This window comes from Schistocerca piceifrons, chromosome 4 (genome assembly GCF_021461385.2).
Source record: "Schistocerca piceifrons isolate TAMUIC-IGC-003096 chromosome 4, iqSchPice1.1, whole genome shotgun sequence".
Taxonomy (NCBI): Eukaryota; Metazoa; Arthropoda; class Insecta; order Orthoptera; family Acrididae; genus Schistocerca; species Schistocerca piceifrons.
This window is the reverse complement of record NC_060141.1, coordinates 711,228,639-711,250,368: the sequence shown is the minus strand read 5'-3', so window position 1 is coordinate 711,250,368 and position 21,730 is coordinate 711,228,639. Positions and strand designations below refer to the sequence as shown.

The 21,730-nt window shown below is 43.3% G+C and overlaps 1 protein-coding gene across 1 annotated transcript in view; it reads right to left on the bottom strand.

The window, feature by feature from the left end:
* LOC124796125 (odorant receptor Or2-like) overlaps nucleotides 1-21,730 on the bottom strand; it is a 74,464-nt gene that overhangs the window by 8,902 nt on the left and 43,832 nt on the right. The window contains exons 2-4 of the mRNA XM_047260216.1: nucleotides 21,518-21,617; nucleotides 5,199-5,300; nucleotides 2,135-2,290 (exon numbers count right to left, since the gene is read on the bottom strand). Of these exons, the coding sequence (XP_047116172.1) occupies nucleotides 2,135-2,290; nucleotides 5,199-5,300; nucleotides 21,518-21,617 (358 nt within the window). The remainder of the gene's footprint in view (nucleotides 1-2,134; nucleotides 2,291-5,198; nucleotides 5,301-21,517; nucleotides 21,618-21,730) is intronic.

Sequence of the window (21,730 nt, the reverse complement as noted above, 5' to 3'; positions counted from 1 at the left end):
ATTCACATCATTACTGTCACTTTCATAGTTTTCAAATTTTTCTTTGCTGTCACAAAGTTTCTTGCTGGAAGAAGTTCTATCACATTCATTTGGAGTAGTCGGTGAAGCAGTCTGCAACAAAAGATTTCTTCTTCCACTCATTGTGCCTTTTCTTAAACACTCGATTGCTGAAACGGGACATATTGATATCCACAAACCAAATACGTAAAACAGGTACGAGCAAAATTCGTCAAATACGCAAAATTGAACAGCTAAACAACACAAAGCAAACTCCACAAGTCAACACACACGGTATAGCGTTTATGTTTAGCGATATGAACAGTCACTTGTCACAGAGATAAAGCCATACAACGTTGGAAGACAAAACACTGTCTAATTCCGCAAAGATACCCTGCTTGCAGCCAGCGAGAGGCGCCGTCAGAGGTGACACACCAAGTCGCTACAACAGTTTACGCGGCGCGTCAACTTTGCAGCGTTAAAAGACACACTTAGAATTCACTTAGAAGGTTGAGACTTGATTTTTTTTATTCAGAAAACTCCAAATAATTTTACAATGAAAAAAATGTAAATTTTGTCGTTTTCATCGCTCCAGATCCCCTAAACAATCTAGAGCAGCGGCGCTTGCGTAGAATTGTCTGTGCTAGTAGACAAGCAACACTGAGTGAAATAGCCGCTGAAATCAATGTGGGACGTACGACGAACGTATCCGTTAGGACAGTGCAGCGAAATTTGGCGTTAACAGGCTACGGCAACAGACGACCTACGCGAGTGCCTTTTCTAACAGCACGACATCGCCTGCAGCGTCTCTCCTGGGCTCGTGACGATATCAGTTTAACCCTAGACGACTTGAAAGCAGTGGCCAGGTCAGATGAGTCCATATTTCAGTTGGTAAGGGTTGATGGGAGGGTTCGAGCGTGGCGCAGACCTCACAAAGCCATGGACCCAAGTTGCTAACAAGCTATTGTGCAAGCGGGTGGTGGCCTGTGGGCATTGTTTACATGAAATGTACTGGATCCTCTGGTCAAATGGCTCTGAGCACTACGGAACTTAACACCTGAGGTCATCAGTCCCCTAGACTTACAACTACTTAAAACTAACTAACCTAAGGACATTACACACATCCGTGCCCGAGGCACGATTCGAACCTGCCACCGTAGCGGGCCGGATGGGGTGGCCGAGCGGTTCTAGGCGCTAAAGTCTGGAACCACAAGACCGCAACGGTCGCAGGTTTGAATCCTGCCTCAGGCATGGATGTATGTGATGTCCATAGGTTAGTTAGGTATAAGTAGTTCTAAGTTATACGGGACTGATGACCTCAGAAGTTAAGTCCCATAATGCTCAGAGCCATTTTTGAACCACCGTAGCGGTCGCGCGGTTCCAAACCGAAGCGCCTAGAACCGCTCGGCCACACCGGCCAGCTGATCCTCTGGTCCAATTGAACCAATCCTTAATTGGATATGTTCGGATACTTGGAGACCATTTGCAGCCATTCATGGACTTGATGTTATGAATGACAATGCGCCATGTCACCAGGCCACAATCGTTCGCGACTGATTTGAAGAACGTTCTGGACAATTCAAGCGAATGATTTGGCCATCCATCTCGCCAGACATGAACCCCATCGAAGACTTATGGGACATAATCGAGAGGTCAGTTCGTGCATAAAGTCATACGCCGGCAACAGTTTCGCAATTGTGGACGGGTATACAGGCAGCATTGCTCATTATTTCTGCAGGGGATTTCCGGTGGGTTGTTTATACACATCACATTAAATTGTTGCACTGCTCCGGAAATAAAGAGGTCCGATACGATATTAGGAGGTGTTCGATGACTTTTGCCATTTCAGTGTATTTGCGGTGGCTTGTCTTGGCTGCTTCACCCTCTGTAGACGCAGAAATCAGAGATTCATAGCATAGTCAAGTTTGGGGCGCGCTGCATGTTGAAATGCGATATCAGCAAAGTATTACACCACCGGAGTAGATTTGCCTGTAGTGACGACGATAATCCAGTCGTTGGAGAACATAAGAACATACGGCGTGCCGTCAGCAATAGTGGCTAATGAACACAGAACATCGCCCACAATAGAGGAGGGGAGAGCGCTTTGGTGTCGCATTGCGCACAGCTGCGTGCTTACCGAGAGGAAGGTGGCCCTGTTGATGAGGAACATCCCGCCAGCCGTCAGTGCCAGCGGCCTCTGGGCTCGGCAGATCACCAGCAGCAGGGAGCGCCGCAGCTGACAGCTGGACTCCGGCCACCCGCAGCTGTACGCCGCCGTGGACACTGCTTCTGCCTGCGCACATGCCAGGACACCCTTGCCGCCGTGCCATAAATTTTTCATTTACGTGTCTAACTTATTTAACTGATAATACACAAATCAAAAGTTTTGCATCACCTCGGCTCCGAGAGTTCCGAATCATGTACAGAAAATTGAAATAGAGATCTTCAGAAACATCATTTCCGCCCTTTTTATTGCTCATGAAAACCAGACATTGCATGTTGTACCACCATGCAGCGAGACCTTCAGAGGTGGAGGCCCAGATCGCTGTAAACACCGGTACCTCTAACACCCAGTAGCACGTCCTCTTGCATTGATGCATGCCTGTATTCGTCGTGGCATATTATCCACAAGTTCATCAAGGCACTGTTTGTCCAGATTGTCCCGACTCATCAGCAGCGATTCGGCGTAGATCCTTTAAAGTGGTTGATGGGTCACGTCGTCCACAAACAGCCATTTCCAATCTATCCCAGGCATGTTCAATAGGGTTCATGTCTGGAGAACGTGCTGGCCACTTTAGTCGAGCGATGTCGTTATCCTGAAGGAAGTCATTCACAAGATGTGCACGATGGGGGCGCGAATTGTCGTCCATCAGGACGAATGCCTTGCCAATATGCTGCCTATATGGTTTCACTATCGTTTGGAGAATGGCATTCACGTATCATACAGCCGTCACGGGACGACCCATGACAGCCAGCGGCGTACGTCGGCCCCACATAATGCCACCCCAAAACAGCAGGGAACCTCCACCTTGCTGCACTCGCTGGACAGTGTATCTAAGGCGTTCAGCCTCACCGGGTTGCCTCCAAACAAGTCTCCGACGATTGTCTGGTTGAAGGCATATGCCAAACTCATCAGTGAAGAGAACGTGATGCCAATCCTGAGCGGTCCATTCGGCATGTTGTTGGACCCATCTGTACCGCGCTGCATGGTGTCGTGGTTGCAAAGATGGACCTCGCCATGGACATCGGAAGTGAAGTTGCGCATCATGCAGACTATTGCGCACAGTTTGCGTCGTAACACGACGTCCTGTGGCTGCACGAAAAGCATTATTCATCACAGTGGCTTTGCTGTCAGGGTTCCTCCGAGCCATAATCGGTAGGTACCGGTCATCCACTGCAGTAGTAGCCCTCGGGCGGCCTGAGCGAGGCATGTCATCGACAGTTCCTGTCTCTCTGTATCTCCTCCATCTCCGAGCAACATCGCTTTGGTTCACTCCGAGACGCCTGGAGACTTCCCTTGTTGAGAGTCCTTCCTGGCACAAAGTAAGTAACAATGCTGACGCGATCGAACCGCGGTACTGACCGTCTAGGCATGGTTGAACTACAGACAACACGAGCCGTGTACCTTCTTCCTGGTGGAATGACGAACTGATCGGCTGTCGGACCCCCTCCATCTAAAAGGCGCTGCCCATGCATGGTTAAACAACGATCTTTGGGCGGGTATAGTGACATCTGTAAACAGTCAAAGGGACAGTGTCTGTGGTACAATATCCACAGTCAACGACTATCTTCAGGATATCTGGGAACTGGGGTGATGGAAATTTTTTTTTTTTGATGTGTTTAAAAATATGTCTACCCCTTAACATAAATCCCCGAGTTTTCTCGATTTTTACTTTTTCTTTTTTTGTTTCACGGAAACCTAAAATGCCGAGTATACTCGGGCAACTAAACAAGAGGCCTTCGAAAAAACAAAGCCCCGATACCACCAACGAGCCAAGACATTATGACCGCTCGTATAACAGCGTGTTGGTCCACTTTACAAATACAGTGCAGCAGTGATTCTGCTTGGCATGGATTCTACAGATCCTTGATGCGTTTCCAGTGGCACCAGATGCCCACTCACAGGACACTAATTTCCCCCAAATTACGGGACAGTGGTTTACGGAGACCAGCTGGCGCCCAGTACGACGAACCTGGTTGCACGAATGGCAAAACGTCATTTTTTCGGATGAATCCAGGTTCTGTTTACAGCAACATGATGGTCGCATCCGTGTTTTGCGGCACCGCGGTGAACGTACATTGGAAGCGTGTATTCGTCATCGCCATACTGGCGTATCACCAGGCGTGATGGTATGGGGTGCCATTGGTTACACGTCTCGGTCACCTCTTGTTCGCACTGACGGCACTTTGAACAGTGGACATCCCGTGGTCGTGCGGTAGCGTTCTCGCTTCCCACGCCCGGGTTCGATTCCCGGCGGGGTCAGGGATTTTCTCTGCCTCGTAATGACTGGGTGTTGTGTGCTGTCCTTAGGTTAGTTCGGTTCAAGTAGTTCTAAGTTCTAGGGGACTGATGACCATAGATGTTAAGTCCCACAGTGCTCAGAGCCATTTGAACCATTTGAACAGTGGACGTTACATTTCAGATGCGATACGACCTGTGGCTCCACCCCTCATTCGATCCCTGCAAAACTTTACATTTCAGCAGGATAATGCACGACCGCATGTTGCAGGTCCTGTACAGGCCTTTCTGGATACAGAAAATGTTTGACTGCTGCCCTGGCCAGCACATTCTCCACATCTCTCACCAATTGAAAATGTCTGGTCAATGGTGACCGAGCAACTGCCTCGTCACATTACGCCAGTCACAACTCTTGATGAACTGTAGCATCGTGTTGAAGCTGCATGGGCAGCCTGTACACGCCATCCAAGCTCTGTTTGACTCAATGTCCAGGCGTATCAAGGCCGCTATTACGGCCAGAGGTGGTTGTTCTGGGTACTGATTTCTCAGGATCTATGCACCCAAACCGCGTGAAAATGTAATCACATGTCAGTTCTAGTATAATATATTTGTAGAATGAATACCCGTTTATCATCTGCATTTCTTCTTGGTGTAGCAATTTTAATGGCCAGTAGTGTATATCGCGCGAGAGTAAGCACGGTGAAAAATGTTAGAGCTGGAGACAGAGACACAGAGGCATTACCTGGTCCATGAGGTGCTGGGCCCCGGAGCAGTAGAGGAACACCTGTGTAGCGATTAGAGGCAGCGCGCCCCAACATTTCATGACAGCCGCGTCGTCTTCACTCTGCAATGACACCACAGGCTTCTCTCAACAGAACAGGCTGGGAATGTGCTTGATTAAGTAAGTAATGTACTTATGGTGATAAAAGTTCTCTCGTACTGATACCACGCTCTTCTTGTAGAGTCTTCCGATCCGAAATTTCGGCTAAGGCCATCTTCCGAGAACTGGCGGAACACTGGGACGCAGCGTTAAAATTTAACTAATTTATGGAGAGTGTTTCCGGCGTTTATCGCCGTAAAAAGTTGAATGACGTGGCTGTGACTAGTGGAACCGTTAACTGATGTACTAGTAGTTGAAGGGTGGGGCATGAGTGGTACCTTGTTTGTGTTTGTGTTTATGTGTATTATGATGTATCATGTAATAAGATTGCTATGCATTGATGAGACAGTACGAGAGAGAGAGAGACTAAGATATTTTCAACTTTTGTAGTCCTGTCTTCCTCAGTTGCGTGTAATATTACGGTATATTGATAATTTTTACTTATGGACCGTCTGACAGCAACTGAATAAAACACAATTTTACTGCCGTACGCGTTTCGCCTTTGTTTTCTGCAAGGCATCATCAGTGGCAGGTTGCGTGGACAATTTCTTACATATTATGCTCCTGTTGCATTCTTGGTGTTGTTCTTCTTCTTATGAACGCCAATTTGCGGTTTTTTCCACATTCCACAGCACTATAGAGTGCAAGCTTCTTCATCTCCCAGTACCTACTGCAGCCTACATCCTTCTGAATCTGCTTAGTGTATTCATCTCTTTGTCTCCCTCTACGATTTTTACCCTCCACGCTGCCCTCCAACACTAAACTGGTGATCCCACGATGTCTCAGAACATGTCCTACCAACCGATCCCTTCTTCTAGTCAAGTTGTGCCACAGGCTCCTCTTCTCCCCAATTCTATTCAATACCTCCTCATTAGTTACGTGATCTACCCACCTTATCTTCAGCATTCTTCTGTAGCACCACATTTCGAAAGCTTCTATTCTCTTCTTGTCTAAACTATTTATAGTCCACGTTTCACTTCCATACATGACTACACTCCATACAAATACCTTCAGAAACGACTTCCTGACATTTAAATCTATACTCGATGTTAACAAATCTTTCTTCTTCAGAAACGCTTTCCTTGCCATTGCCAGTCTACATTTTACATCCTCTCTACTTCGACCATCATCAGTTATTTTGCTCCCCAAATAATAAAACTCCTTTACTTCTTTAAGTGTCTCATTTCCTAATCTAATTCCCTCAGCATCACCCGACTTAACTCGACTACATTCCATTATCCTCGTTTTGCTTTGGTTGATGTTCATCTTATACCCTCCTTTCAAGCCACTGTCCATTCCGTTCAGCTGCTCTTCCAAGTCCTTTGCTGTCTCTGACAGAATTACAATGTCATCGGTGAACCTCAAAGTTTTTATTTCTTCTCCATGGATTTTAATACCTACTCCGAACTTTTCTTTTGTTTCCTTTATTGCTTGCTCAATATACAGATTGAATAACATCGGGGATAGGCTGCAACCCTGTCTCTCACCCTTCCCAACCACTGTTTCCCTTTTACGTCCATTGACTCTTACAACTGCCATCTGCTTTCTGTACAAATTGTAAATAGCCTTTCGCTCCCTGTATTTTGCCCTTGCCACCTTCAGAATTTGAAAGAGAGTATTTCAATCAACATTGTCAAAAGCTTTCTCTAAGTCTACAAATGCTAGAAACGTGGTTTGCCTTTCCTTAATGTTTCTTCTAAGATAAGTCGTAGGTCAGTATTGCCTCACGTGTTCCAACATTTCTTCAGAAACGCTTTCCTTGCCATTGCCAGTCTACATTTTACATCCTCTCTACTTCGACCATCATCAGTTATTTTGCTCCCCAAATAATAAAACTCCTTTACTTCTTTAAGTGTCTCATTTCCTAATCTAATTCCCTCAGCATCACCCGACTTAACTCGACTACATTCCATTATCCTCGTTTTGCTTTGGTTGATGTTCATCTTATACCCTCCTTTCAAGCCACTGTCCATTCCGTTCAGCTGCTCTTCCAAGTCCTTTGATGTCTCTGACAGAATTACAATGTCATCGGCGAACCTCAAAGTTTTTATTTCTTCTCCATGGATTTTAATACCTACTCCGAACTTTTCTTTTGTTTCCTTTATTGCTTGCTCAATATACAGATTGAATAACATCGGGGATAGGCTGCAACCCTGTCTCTCACCCTTCCCAACCACTGCTTCCCTTTTATGTCCCTTGACTCTTACAACTGCCATCTGCTTTCTGTACAAATTGTAAATAGCCTTTCGCTCCCTGTATTTTGCCCTTGCCACCTTCAGAATTTGAAAGAGAGTATTTCAATCAACATTGTCAAAAGCTTTCTCTAAGTCTACAAATGCTAGAAACGTGGTTTGCCTTTCCTTAATGTTTCTTCTAAGATAAGTCGTAGGTCAGTATTGCCTCACGTGTTCCAACATTTCTACGGAATCCAAACTGATCTTCTCTGAGGTCAGCTTCTATCAGTTTTTCCATTCGTCTGTAAAGAATTCGCGTTAGTATTTTGCAGCTGTGACTTATTAAATTGAAAGTTCGGTAATTTTCACATCTGTCAACACCTGCTTTCTTTGGGATTGGAATTATTATATTCTTCTTGAAGTCTGAGGGTACTTCGCCTGTCTCATACATCTTGCTCACCAGATGGTAGAGTTTTGTCAGGATTGGCTCTCTCAAGGCTGTCAGTAGTTCTAATGGAATGTTGCCTACTCCGGGGGCCTTGTTTCGACTCAGGTCTTTCAGTGCTCTGTCGAACTCTTCACGCAGTATCATATTCATCTACTATGTTTCCTTCTCTCCCTTTTCCTACTCTCGAATTTCAGTCACCCATGACTATTAAATTTTCGTCTCCCTTCACTACCTGAATAGTTTCTTTTATCTCATCATACATTTCATCAAATTCTTCGTCATCTGCAGAGCTAGTTCGCATATAAACTTGTACTACTGTAGTAGGCGTGGGCTTCGTGTCTATCTTGGCCACAATAATGCGTTCACTATGCTGTTTGTAGTAGCTTACCCGTACTCCTATTTTTTTATTCATTATTAAACCCACTCCTGCATTACACCTATTTGATTTTGTATTTATAACTCTGTATTCACCTGACCAAAAGTCTTGCTCATCCTGCCACCGAACTTCACTAATTCCCACTATATCTAACTTTAACCTATCCAATTCCCTTTTTAAATTTTCTAACCTACCTGCCCGATTAAGGGATCTGACGTTCCACGCTCCGATCCGTAGAACGCCAGTATTCTTTCTCTTGATAACGACGTCCTCTTGAGTAGTCCCCGCCCAGAGCTCCGAATGGGGGACTATTTTACCTCCGGAATATTTTACCCAATTGGACGCCATCATAATTTAATCATACAGTAAAGCTGCATGCCCTCAGGAAAAATTACGGATGTAGTTTCCCCTTGCTTTCAGCGGTTTGCAGTACCAGAACAGCAATGCCATTTTGGTTAGTGTTACAAGGCCAGATCAGTCAATCATCCAGACTGTTGCCCCTGCAACTACTGAAAAGGCTGATGCCCCTCTTCAGGAACCACATGTTTGTCTGGCCTCTCAACAGATACCCCTCCGTTGTGGTTTCACCTACGGCACGGCTATGTGTATCGTTGAGGCACACAAGCCTCCCCACCAACGGCAAGGTCCATGGGTCATGGGGAGGGGGGGGGGGATTCGCGCCTTATACACGTCGATATCATCATGCAGAGAACAAGTTATCAGGGACCATAGAGGATCCTGTGCCTGCTAGGCAACAGGACACATGCTGAACTGAGGTGAGTCAGATGATAATCATTTCTACAGAACATTCTAATGTACATGCCCTGTGAACATGAACGTCCTGTCTCAAGGTGTTCTTTTTTCCTCAACATGAGTGTATAAGAAATAGGAGTGGAATCAGAACTGAACCTTGCGAGATTCCCTCCGTGAATTCTCCCCGACATTTAATATTTTCTCCCCTTCTAACATTGTTTTGAATTACTGTGCACAATTTTGTGCGTTGTGTTTGTTAAGTATGATTCAAACCAGTTGTTTGTTAAGTTATAAATTCCATAAAACTTATTTTTCTGAGAGACTAACATGATCTACACAATGAAATGCCTGTTGGTACCATGAAAGTTGCACTCGAATCCCGTGAGGGGTCAAGATTAGTCTCTTCACTCAATTCAAAATAAGGAAAGATATGAATACAATGAGCAACGCACAACCGCCTGCAAAGCGGGGCACTCGAAGCATTTGGTAATGGTTACCGCGGAATTTCTTGCTGCGGCTGACATATTCGTAAATCAAGTAGTTCAGGCCTGATCTTTACATTTATCTCAGTGCAACCGTAGTTCAAAACATCTCCACTAAAACTGCCACGTTAAAGCGTCTGTATGATACACTACGTGATCAAAAGTATCCGGATACCCCAAAAAACATACTTTTTCAAAAAAAAAAATGGTTCAAATGGCTCTGAGCACTATGGGACTTAACTTCTGAGGTCATCAGTCCCCTAGAACGTAGAACTACTTAAATCTAACTAAGCTAAGGACATAACACACATCCATGCCTGAGGCAGGATTCGAACCTGCGACCGCAGCGGTCACGCAGTTCCAGGCTGTAGCGCCTAGAACTGCTCGGCCACTCCGGCCGGCCACCTTAGTAGCCATTAGACATCGTGAGAGAGCAGAATGGGGCGCTCTGCGGAACTCACGGACTTCGAACGTGGTCAAGTGATTGGGTGTCACACAGGAATTCCAAACTACATCAGGACCCATTGCAGGTGCTATGACAGTTAGGCGGGAGGTGAGAAAATTTGGTTTTCATGGTCTAGCGGCTGCTCATAAGCCACACATCACGCCGCTAAATGCCAAACGACGCCTCGCTTGGTGTAAGGAGCGTAAACATTGGACGATTGAACGTGGCACTATCACAGCATTGGTGTTTTAAGCACCATCTTGCTTCCCACTGTTGAAGAGAAATTCGGGGATGGCGACTGCATGTTTCAACACGATGGAGCACCTGTTCATAATGCACGGCCTGTGGCGGAGTGGTTACACGACAATAACATCCCTGTAATGGACTGGCATGCACAGATTCCTGACCTGAATCGTATAGAAGACCTTTGGGATATTTTGGAACGCCGACTTCGTGCCAGGCCTCGCCGACCGACATCGATACCTCTCCTCAGTGCAGAACTGTGTGAAGAATGGGCTGCCATTCCACAAGAAACCTTCCAGCACCTGATTGAACGTATGCCTGCGAGAGTGGAGGCTGTCATCAAGGCTAAGGGTGGGCAAACACCATACTGAATTCCACCATTACCGATGGAGGGCGCCACGAACTTGTAAGTGGAGGAGGAGGTTAGTGTTTAACGTCCCGTCGACAATGAGGTCATTAGAGACGGAGCACAAGCTCGGGTTAGGGAAGGATGGGGAAGGAAATCGGCCGTGCCATTTCAAAGGAACCATCCCGGCATTTGCCTGAAACTATTTAGGGAAATCACGTAAAACCTAAATCAGGATGGCTGGAGACTGGATTGAACAGTCGTCCTCCCAAATGCGAGTCCAGTGTGGTAACCACTGCGCCACCTCGCTCGGTCGAACTTGCCATTTGCATCCAGGTGTCCATACACTTTCGATCACATAGTGTACAACTGAGGGTAGTTGCCCATACCAAAAGTGTTCAATATACAACCATCAATACCTAGGCAACAGCGGGAACAATAGTATCTGTATGTAGCCGCTAAGTAGATGGTGAGGTTCGTTGTGATAGGTCAGCATGTCTGCAATTCTCTATCCTCAGCATGGCTGCAGTTGTGTGGTGATAGGTGTAAGACAATCATGTATTATGGAAACAGTGCTGGTTGAATAATCTCTTGATGTCATAACAAGTACAACAGGGTTGATGGTACTAGAGAGGCAGCTAATGACCTCTATGACGTAGGCTGGCCACAGGTGGATAAGTGTACTGGTGTCATTAGAGGCTCGTTGAACCAACAGCGCATGGCGTGTTCCTTCAGGAGATGGTGGTCACTGGTGGAAAGGTAGAAGAGATGCTGACATGGGATAACAGGTGGCAGCCAGTGGTGTACAGGAAGGGTGGCCATGGTAGCTGACCTGATTATGCTGCTTCGCTTGAAGCATATCAGTACAGGCAGTATCAATCTGCAAACTCTGGTATGAACGATGACAGTGGCGTTGTGCCCACACAGTGTGATGAACAACGACAATGTTTGCCCTCTCAGGTAGTGATCGCTGGGCATCTACCAGAAAGGCGACCAGCAGCAGGTGCCAGTCATCCAACCGGTGGCCCATCAGTGGAGAGGTGAAGTCGGCGGCATTCAGACTTCGCAGAGGCCCAGCCTGCGGATAGCAAATAAAGAGTCTGGGTATGGTAGCTTTTTGACTCATCTCACTACGACCATCAGGGGCTTTCTCTCATGTCTAATGGCTCGCGATGATTGCCTAGTGTCTGCCTGAATTGCTCAGTACATACGCAAGCCTGGCAGGCAGCCACCTGGTCTGTAACTCACAACAGATAGGAGATGCCAGGTGTAGCGGTTGGACAATCTTTACATCATTTGATACAGCTTTGCCGTCATGTCAACACCTTTAGGAACCCTGTAAATGGTGTAATGTGTCATAACTTCTCCTTTCATAAGTCTGGGCGACTTTTGCAATGTCAGCTTACTGATTCGTTTTCTTGCTCCAGGACAGATAGTTGGTGTCTTGTGAAACGCTCCTTCAGACATCACCACGCTGAAGAGATCGCAACAGTCGCTCACTTCACCTAGTGGAACAGTGGCACAACAGTCCTCTCCCCTTCGAGAGATCTGGTCCTCCACATGTCTGTCTACATAATAAAGTAATCATTAAATGATTAAATGGGAAACGTAGTAGACAGGTCTTTCTTCTTGTTTCTAGTTTTAGTTAAGTAGAATCTCTGTATATTCTCTGTACCTGATAGTACATATAGTCATCTTTAAAGTAAAAAAAATAATTTACTGTGAAAAATTAAATTTGGAAGACACTGTAAGGATTGTAAACAAACCAAAAAAATTTAACAATAAAACCATTACCAACTGTATTGCAAATTGTTACTGATAAATCTCAAGTGAATTTGTTAAAGATTGTTATTACTTTATAACCCTTTATCACAATCGAACTCAAGAGAGTGTGAATAATTGTTTTTGTTAATAACAAACATGACAGACTTCTCCCTACTGCTCATAGCGAAAGAATGAAGCCACCCATTCAACTGCTCTAATTATAAAAGCTGGAGGCGTGGGGGCGGGGGGGGGGGGGGACTTAAGTGCCATTGGTCCAGGGCTGACCATTTTCCTGCCAATTTTATCGCCTTACATTTGTGGGTGAGATACCAGATGCATATATTAAACTGCAACTATTCACAGAGGTGTAGTGTGGGCTGTAATTATCGTACAGCAGCAAAGCTTGGTAGATATTCTAACGAGTTAATGAGTAACTGATTTATGCTGGACAAATTTAGTTCTAAATTTTGGACACCAAGTGTGCAAATCTGGAGCTATGAATGCAAGAAAGACTTGCAGAAATGTTTCTATATGTAATGGATCAGAAACAGGTCATGGGGAGGAAAGGTCAAACTAATGAGAAAGTTATAATGTTGATTTTATTATTAATGGTTGCTTACACAATCTGTTCAATATGAAAACTGGATATGTCAACGAGATGCTTTACAGCGCCAGATTTGCATCTGCTAACCAAAATCGCAACTGATTTTTTCCAGCATATCAGCTTCGCATTCTTTGATTGATTCATTCATTCATTCAATCATTTGTTCATTCATTCATTCTTTAGCACATCTACTGAGTTTTGCTGCTATGCAACTGCAGCCCATAATGGACTTCTGTGAGTAGCTGCACTTTAATTATAACCACCTGGTACCAAGCTACATCCTGATCTTGAATGTACCACATATATGTGCTGGGCAGGGGAGGGGAGGAGTGGGGTTTGACCTTCAACATACTTTGTCAGTTGTCTCAGCTGTAACACGATACTCCCTCTCAAGGTCAAGTGTAACCCGGCACCGGGATCCTTGTCAGGTGGGATGGGGTGGGACAGGGGTTCCTCTGGGTGACCTTGAATATAAGTTGTTCATTTGTGTTACCTGACACTGGAAATGATATCAAAAAGGTCAAGTGTGATGTGACAAAGGAGCTGACTCAGCAATTTGCGTCAGAACCTGCCCTGAACAGCTACTCGTGAATATTGTGTCCTATGTGTACTTTCTCTTATTTTCAAATCTGGCAGATAATAATTTGTAAAATGCAGGCACACCTAATTTCACTTAACTCTGTCTTCAAATCACAATCACACGGGATCTGAGTTACTTCCACTTGCATTTGATAAGAATTGATTCAGTACTAACTGAAAAAACTGAAGAAAGCTAAAAAAATGTGCATACATTTTTACTAATTCAGTTCTTGGGTTTGCAATTTTTCCCTGCATATGTCAGATGAAAAACAGATTCACTTCAACATGATCCGTTCATATTTCATGGTGGATCGTGCATCAAATCTTCATTCCTGAAATATGGTACTTTCCCCAAAGAACTAGATTACCTTTGAATGCCTTAGCTTGCTTTCACATAATGGTCTGAACATTTCTTTGCAGTTTTAAATTTAATTAGTGTAAGAGGAGGAGGACATTAGTGTTTAACATCCCGTCGACAACGAGGTCATTAGAGATGGAGCGCAAGCTCGGGTGAGGGAAGGATGGGGAAGGAAATCGGCCGTGCCCTTTCAAAGGAACCATCCTGGCATTTGCCTGAAGCGATTTAGGGAAATCACAGAAAACCTAAATCAGGATGGCCAGAGACGGGATTGAACCGTCGTCCTCCCGAATGCGAGTCCAGTGTGTTAACCACTGCGCTACCTCGCTCAGTAATAGTGTAAGAGTTTTATTATATCAATAATGAAGAACACATCTTGAACCTTACATTAGGCTTCTGTTTCAATTTTTGCTTATTAAGAATTGACATTTTTAAATCCAGTTGCTGCTTAACGGTCTTGGAGCATGATGAAAAAGCTATGTCGTTATAGTAAGACAAATAAAAAATTAGCTTTCTGATTCTCTTATGAAGCCAGAAAAATGTCGCTGATCTAATCCTCACCATTTAGTGAAATTAATTATTTTTTGAGACATGTCAGCACATATTTTGCTTGACGTATAATGCTGTGCATACAATTAGTGTGACTGATCTTAGTTCGACAATAACATTAATTCTGTAAGGTGTGGGGCAAAACCATGTTTTTTCCTGTGATCAAAGCAGCTCCTTCTGTAGCTACAAGATTTAATTTTGACATAGGTGAACTGTATTTTTGCAGACAATAAAAAACACAGTTAAATATATCCTGTCCTTCGTTATAGGTAAACTGTATTTTTGCAGACAATAAAAAACACAGATAAATATATCTTGTCCATCGTTATTATTTTACACTCGTAATAGGTCAAAAAACTTCCCATAAATATTACAATCCGTGTCGCTAGCACGAATAAGCAAATATAATTCATCTACACTCTCGTTACAGGCAATGAAGAAGACATCGAGGCTAGATGATTTTGCTTTGGTCTGCATGTTTAAATTGTTAATGAATTAGCAATTCTTTCCGCTAGTGTGTCTGAAGATAATGAAAAGTTTGATCAGGTTCCATGTTTTCCAGAAACATTACGTGTGAGGAGTAATTAGATGTCCCATAATAAAGTCACTGCAAGTAAAACTTGCGAATGTTTACCAACTCTGATGACATACAGCTGCCACGTATCACGGGTTTACTTCATTTTTACTTTTTTAGTAAACAACAACTGTTAGGTTTTCAGCCTCCACTGTAGAATATGCACGGTATTGTACTTTCTATTTATTTTTATGTTATTCTACCAAGAAGTGACGAAAGAATCAGTTAATACATATTGCACATTAATTGAACAAAATATTAGTTTTAGGTGCAGCTTGCGTTATTGTTAGTAGCACTGCAATACGCCTTCTTCTGCTATGCTTCCAATGCTGTGACGAAGGAAACTGTGGGATTCATTTGTTCTTTGCGCAGTGAATACCGAAAGAGTAAATCCACAAGATGTCTGAAAAGCTATCCGATTACAAAAATAAAAAGGAACATCGTTAGCCACCAAACGCACGAGCGGGCCCCAAAGATATTCATAGTCTGCCACATGCGGCCATAGAGTAAATATCTCTGGAGTGAGCATTGCGTTCTGCGCATGTTGTCAACATTAAACCAGGATTGTCACGTGTTTTCGGGACTTCGCTGTGCGTGTGTGCTTTCCCCAGAGTTTGAAGTTTATAATATCAAGAGTTTTTGTTATATTTTCACCGTTTGTTGATAGTGTAATAGCGATGGTGAATTACTGTTGTTGCTACGGATGCAAAGAAAAATATGTGAAAGGAGGGATAGTAACTTTTCCTGGGTACTATGTTTAAAATTTTCGAGACGCATTATAATTGAGGCTTGATTCTGTAGACCTATTTTTCTACGATTTTATGACTATATAATAGATATTACAGCTCGTACAAAAGCTTACAAACAATCGCTTCCTCTCGTAAATTAGCCAGTGGAACAGGAAAGGGAATGATTAGTTGTTTCAGCAAATACTATCCTCCATGCATTTATCAGTGACTTGTCGATTATGTATATAGATTTGAAAGATGGGAGACAGATAATTTCAATAGAGTGGGAGTCTGTAATTGTCTTCATATAATATGTGTGTCCAAACCTTTTTGTGTTCTATAAAGTTACAGTAGGAGACCATGTGAAGTGTGTCTAGGACATGGAGAATGATTATGTGTGATTTATATTTTAGTTTCCCGAAGGATGAACAATGAGTAAAGATCTGGCTCCAGAAAATGATGAGAAGTAATTTTGTCCTCACAAAATATTCCAAAGTATGTTCAAAACACTTTGAAGAAGAATGTTTAGACAGAGAAAAATTTGGACGTGTGTGGTCGAAGGTAGATGCTATACCAACTATTTTTAATTTTTCACAGCACCTACTACCAATTTCTGCGATCAGCTTAAATACATTTTCTGCACAAATCAAATAAAAAACACAATAGTGTAGCTAATCAAAGTACACATTCATCTTCTTTGGTGTATTTTGCCTTCAATTTATTTTCTTCAACATTTGATTAAGAGGTGTAAAATATTAGTAAACATGTCCCCAAACTCTTTCATTTGTGTCATTTTCCACTTCCCTTAATGGTGTTATATGGGTTGACTGTTACATGACCGACTGTATTTGCTTTACAGTACATTTATTCTCGGATCGCCTTTTTTCCCCCTTCTTACTCAGTCTACTATTTATTTAATAAACTGGGAGCGGGTACGTAAAATGCGTTAAATAAACACTTCAAAGTGTCACCAGTAAGAAAAATTGTGCTTTAGGTCGCAAAAAAAAGAAAATAAATACGTAGAAATAGGAGAAAAAAAGGACGAATTAGCAGGGATATAATCGCTAATGTGTGGCAAATTCGGCGTGTTTCGGACACTTGCAAAAGTACTAGCGTACTCTCAAGTCGTTTTGCAAGACTATAAATGCAAAAACGTCAGGCTCTGTAATTCTATGAAGTGCCGTATCATACCGAAAACTACCAAAAATCGAGTGCATCTGAACTGTGACACCTATCGCAAAGAAGCAGAATGCAATATCACTTGCCATTAAAAATTGCGTAGCTGGTTTATTCCCGGTATCAATTGGATACAGATAAAATGTCTGCGCAACATATATAAATAATCCACGACACGTACGAAAAGAATTCGTCTGTACTAGGGATGTACTGACATTCGAAATATACGGGGTGCTATACGGACAAACACACGATGTCCCGAGATCACGTGACCAGGCCGGCAATGTATGTTGACAACATAAAATTTGTTCTGTGCATGTGAATGCTCACTCCAGAGATATTTACTCTATGCATGCGGCCCGCAAGCTGAAATTTGAGACCCATGCTCTAAAGGCAGTTACTCAGATCCCTTTGTTTTATGTTCAAAATCTGTTCAGAAGAAAGCCAATGACGTGAGACTTCGTCCATCGTGTGTGCTGCCGTATCTTACACTGACGGAAAAAAAATCGCAACACCAAGGAGTTGTGCGACATAAACAAAAGTTGGTAGGCGCATTTCTACATCTGCAAGATGACATCTATTGTAATTTCGTTCCAGTCGCATACGAGTAGCGCTTGTGGCACTACTATGAGGATGCAAATGTGGTTTGCTTTAAACACACGCTGTAACGGTCAGGATCGATAGTTACTGTCGTTACCGGTATGAATTACCGCGATCGACGATTTAACATCTGCGTGTGCTTGTAGGCTGAATGAGGGAAGTAAGTTTGACTCAGCTTGATGTAACAATTTATTAACGAAGGCCTGCGGGCAGAACAAACAATAATACACTGCAATCAAGCCGGCCGCGGTGGCCGAGCGGTTCTAGGCGATTCAGTCTGGAACCGCCCTACCGCTACGGTCGCAGGTTAGAATCCTGCCTCGGGCATGGATGCGTGTGATGTCCTTAGGTTAGTTAGGTTTAAGTAGTTCTAAGTTCTAGGGGACTGATGACCTAAGATGTTAAGTCCCGTAGTGCTTAGAGCCATTTTTTGAACTGCAATCAAATTATTCCATATCTAACACTTGGATTCACGCTTTATACGTCAAGGAGTACAACGTGGAACAGAAATCAACAATGAAAGAGTAAATCACAGAATAAATGCTTAGAGTAAATATCTCTGGAGTGAGCATTCACATGCGCAGAACAGATTTTGTGTTGTCAACATACATTGCCGGCCTGGTCACGTGATCTCGGGACATCGTGTGTTTGTCCGTAAAGCACCCCGTATATTTCGAATGTCAGTACATCCCTAGTACAGACGGATTCTTTTCGTACGTGTCGTAGATTATTTATATATGTTGCGCAGACATTTTAACTGTATCCAATTAATACCGGGAATAAACCAGCTACATAATTTTTAAGTCAAGTGATATTGCATTCTGCTTCTTTGCGATAGGTGTCACAGATCAGATGCACTCGATTTTTGGTAGTTTTCGGTATGATACGGCACTTCATAGAATTACAGAGCCTGACGTTTTTGCATTTATAGTCTTGCAAAACGACTTGAGAGTACGCTAGTACTTTTGCAAGTGTCCGAAACACGCCGAATTTGCCACACATTAGCGATTATATCCCTGCTAATTCGTCCTTTTTTCTACTATTTCTGCGTATTTATTTTCTTTTTTTTGCGACCTAAAGCACAATTTTTCTTACTGGTGGCACTTTGAAGTTTTATTTAACGCATTTTACGTACTTGCTCCCAATTTATTAAATAAATAGTAGACTGAGTAAGAAGGGGGAAAAAAGGCGATCCGAGAATAAATGTACTGTAAAGCAAATACAGTCGGTCATGTAACAGTCAACCCATATAACACCATTAAGGGAAGTGGAAAATGACACAAATGAAAGAGTTTGGGGACATGTTTACTAATATTTTACACCTCTTAATCAAATGTTGAAGAAAATAAAGTTGAAGGCAAAATACACCAAAGAAGATGAATGTGTACTTTGATTAGCTACACTATTGTGTTTTTTATTTGATTTGTGCAGAAAATGTATTTAAGCTGATCGCAGAAATTGGTAGTAGGTGCTGTGGAAAATTAAAAATAGTTGGTATAGCACCTACCTTCGGCCACACACGTCCAAATTTTTCTCTGTTTAAACATTCTTCTTCAAAGTGTTTTGAACATACTTTGGAATATTTTGTGAGGACAAAATTACTTCTCATCATTTTCTGGAGCCAGATCTTTACTCGTTGTTCATCCTTCGGGAAACTAAAATATAAATCACACATAATCATTCTCCATGTCCTAGACACACTTCACATGGTCTCCTACTGTAACTTTATAGAACACAAAAAGGTTTGGACACACATATTATATGAAGACAATTACAGACTCCCACTCTATTGAAATTATCTGTCTCCCATCTTTCAAATCTATATACATAATCGACAAGTCACTGATAAATGCATGGAGGATAGTATTTGCTGAAACAACTAATCATTCCCTTTCCTGTTCCACTGGCTAATTTACGAGAGGAAGCGATTGTTTGTAAGCTTTTGTACGAGCTGTAATATCTATTATATAGTCATAAAATCGTAGAAAAATAGGTCTACAGAATCAAGCCTCAATTATAATGCGTCCCGAAAATTTTAAACATAGTACCCAGGAAAAGTTACTATCCCTCCTTTCACATATTTTTCTTTGCATCCGTAGCAACAACAGTAATTCACCATCGCTATTACACTATCAACAAACGGTGAAAATATAACAAAAACTCTTGATATTATAAACTTCAAACTCTGGGGAAAGCACACACGCACAGCGAAGTCCCGAAAACACGTGACAATCCTGGTTTAATGTTGACAACATGCGCAGAACGCAATGCTCACTCCAGAGATATTTACTCTATGAATAAATGTCGCTTGTGTATAGTGTCTCTGGCGTCCAGCGTGAAAGTTTCGCGGCACTGTACTTGGAAACACCAGCACATGTCACGGCGCTGGACGATTACAGAAGACACCACAGTTACCTTTGAGATTGGACATGGTGAACTGATGTTAGACAAGAATGCATTTAAGGCTACAAAGACGCTATTATCAACACGCCACTGAGTTTGTACGAGACCATGTAACAGGGCTACGAGACGCTAGATGTTCTTTCTGCGATACTGGAGATAAACTTGGCAGGAATGTAGCCACCGTACACTATTACTGCCAGTGGTGTTCACGAGAATGTACGGTGGCAGGAAGACCGGGCTCCGGGAGGCTACGTTGCACTATGGAGAGGAAAGACCATTGTGTTTGGTATTGGCTTTGGGTATCGTACAGCATCTGCAGCAGAAATGTGAGCAGCAGGTGGCACCACAGCGACACAACGAACTGTTACAAATCGGTTTCTTCAAAGACAGCTCCGTGCTGGATGCACTGTAGAGCGCATTCCACCAACCCTCAAACCACCGCCATCTGCGACTTGAGTGGTATCAAGCGCGAGCTCTTTGGAGGGCTGGGTGGAGGTCTGTTGTGTTATCTGATGAAAGCTGGGTCTGCTCCGGTGTCAGTGATGGCTGTGTGTTTGTTAGAAGCAGGCCAGTTGATGGCTTGCAACCAACCTGTCTGCATGTCAGAAACACTGGACCTACACCTGGAGTTAGGGTCTGGGATGCGATTTCGTATGAAACAGGGGCACTCTCGTGGCTACCCCAAGCACACTAATTGTACAGTTGTACGTCAGTCCGGTGATTCGATCTCTTGTGCCGCCATTCATGAACAGCATTCCAGAGAGTGTTTTCCAACAGGATAACTCTCGCCCATATACCGCTGTTGTAGCCGTACATGCTCTACAGAGTGTCAACATGTTGCCTTGGCCTGTTCAGTCACCAAATCTGGGACATCATCGGATGACATCTCCAGCGTCATCCACGAACATGATTAACCGTTTCTGTATTGACCGACCAAGTGCAACAGACATCGAATTCCATCCAATTAACTGACATCCGGCTCCCGTACAACACAATGCATTGACGTCTGCATGATTGCATTCAACTTCCTGACAGTTACAGCGGTTATTAATGTACGGCATTTCACATTTGCAATTGCTTATCTCACGCTTACATTAACCTGGGATCTCGCAAAGTTAATCATTTAAATGTGTTACCTTGATAAATTTATTCCCGAAATTTCATTACTCTACATTAATTATTTTTTAGTATTGTGTTTTTTTCGTCAGTACACCAAGAAGTCTTAATATCGAAGCTATGTTCAAAGGAAAATAACATTTTCTAGAAATTGCATACGCCTTCATGTGTTTTCGGCGCAGGTCGTTTTGTTAAGAGTCCAAGCCAGCCGAATTTTTCCGAACTGCGGCTTGAAGACTTACAACGCAGGGCGCGTTCTCGGGATGACTAGACAGTCACTAAGGTGCGCGTTGTTCCAAAGATCCAGGATCTGAGACGCCTCATCAGAGACAGACAATTTCTCGGAGTGCCTGATGTATACCGTATTTCCTGTCAACCTAGCTGCAGCCTGCTGAAACTCCTAGAAGCATCTCTGTGAGACGCGTTAAGATCAAATACGTATGGTAAGTGTGTGCGAACTTACATATGTGGCCGGAAACAGCACCATGCAGGTGTTGATAGCGCCCACCGCCAACTGCATCATCGCCATAGGACTCATCACAATGTTCAGGTACCTCACCAGACTGCAACAAAAGTAAAAATATTTGCATAAGTTATATCACCGAGGTGACAAAAGTCACGGGATAGCGATATGCACATATATCAGACGCCGGTAATATCACATACACCAGGTATA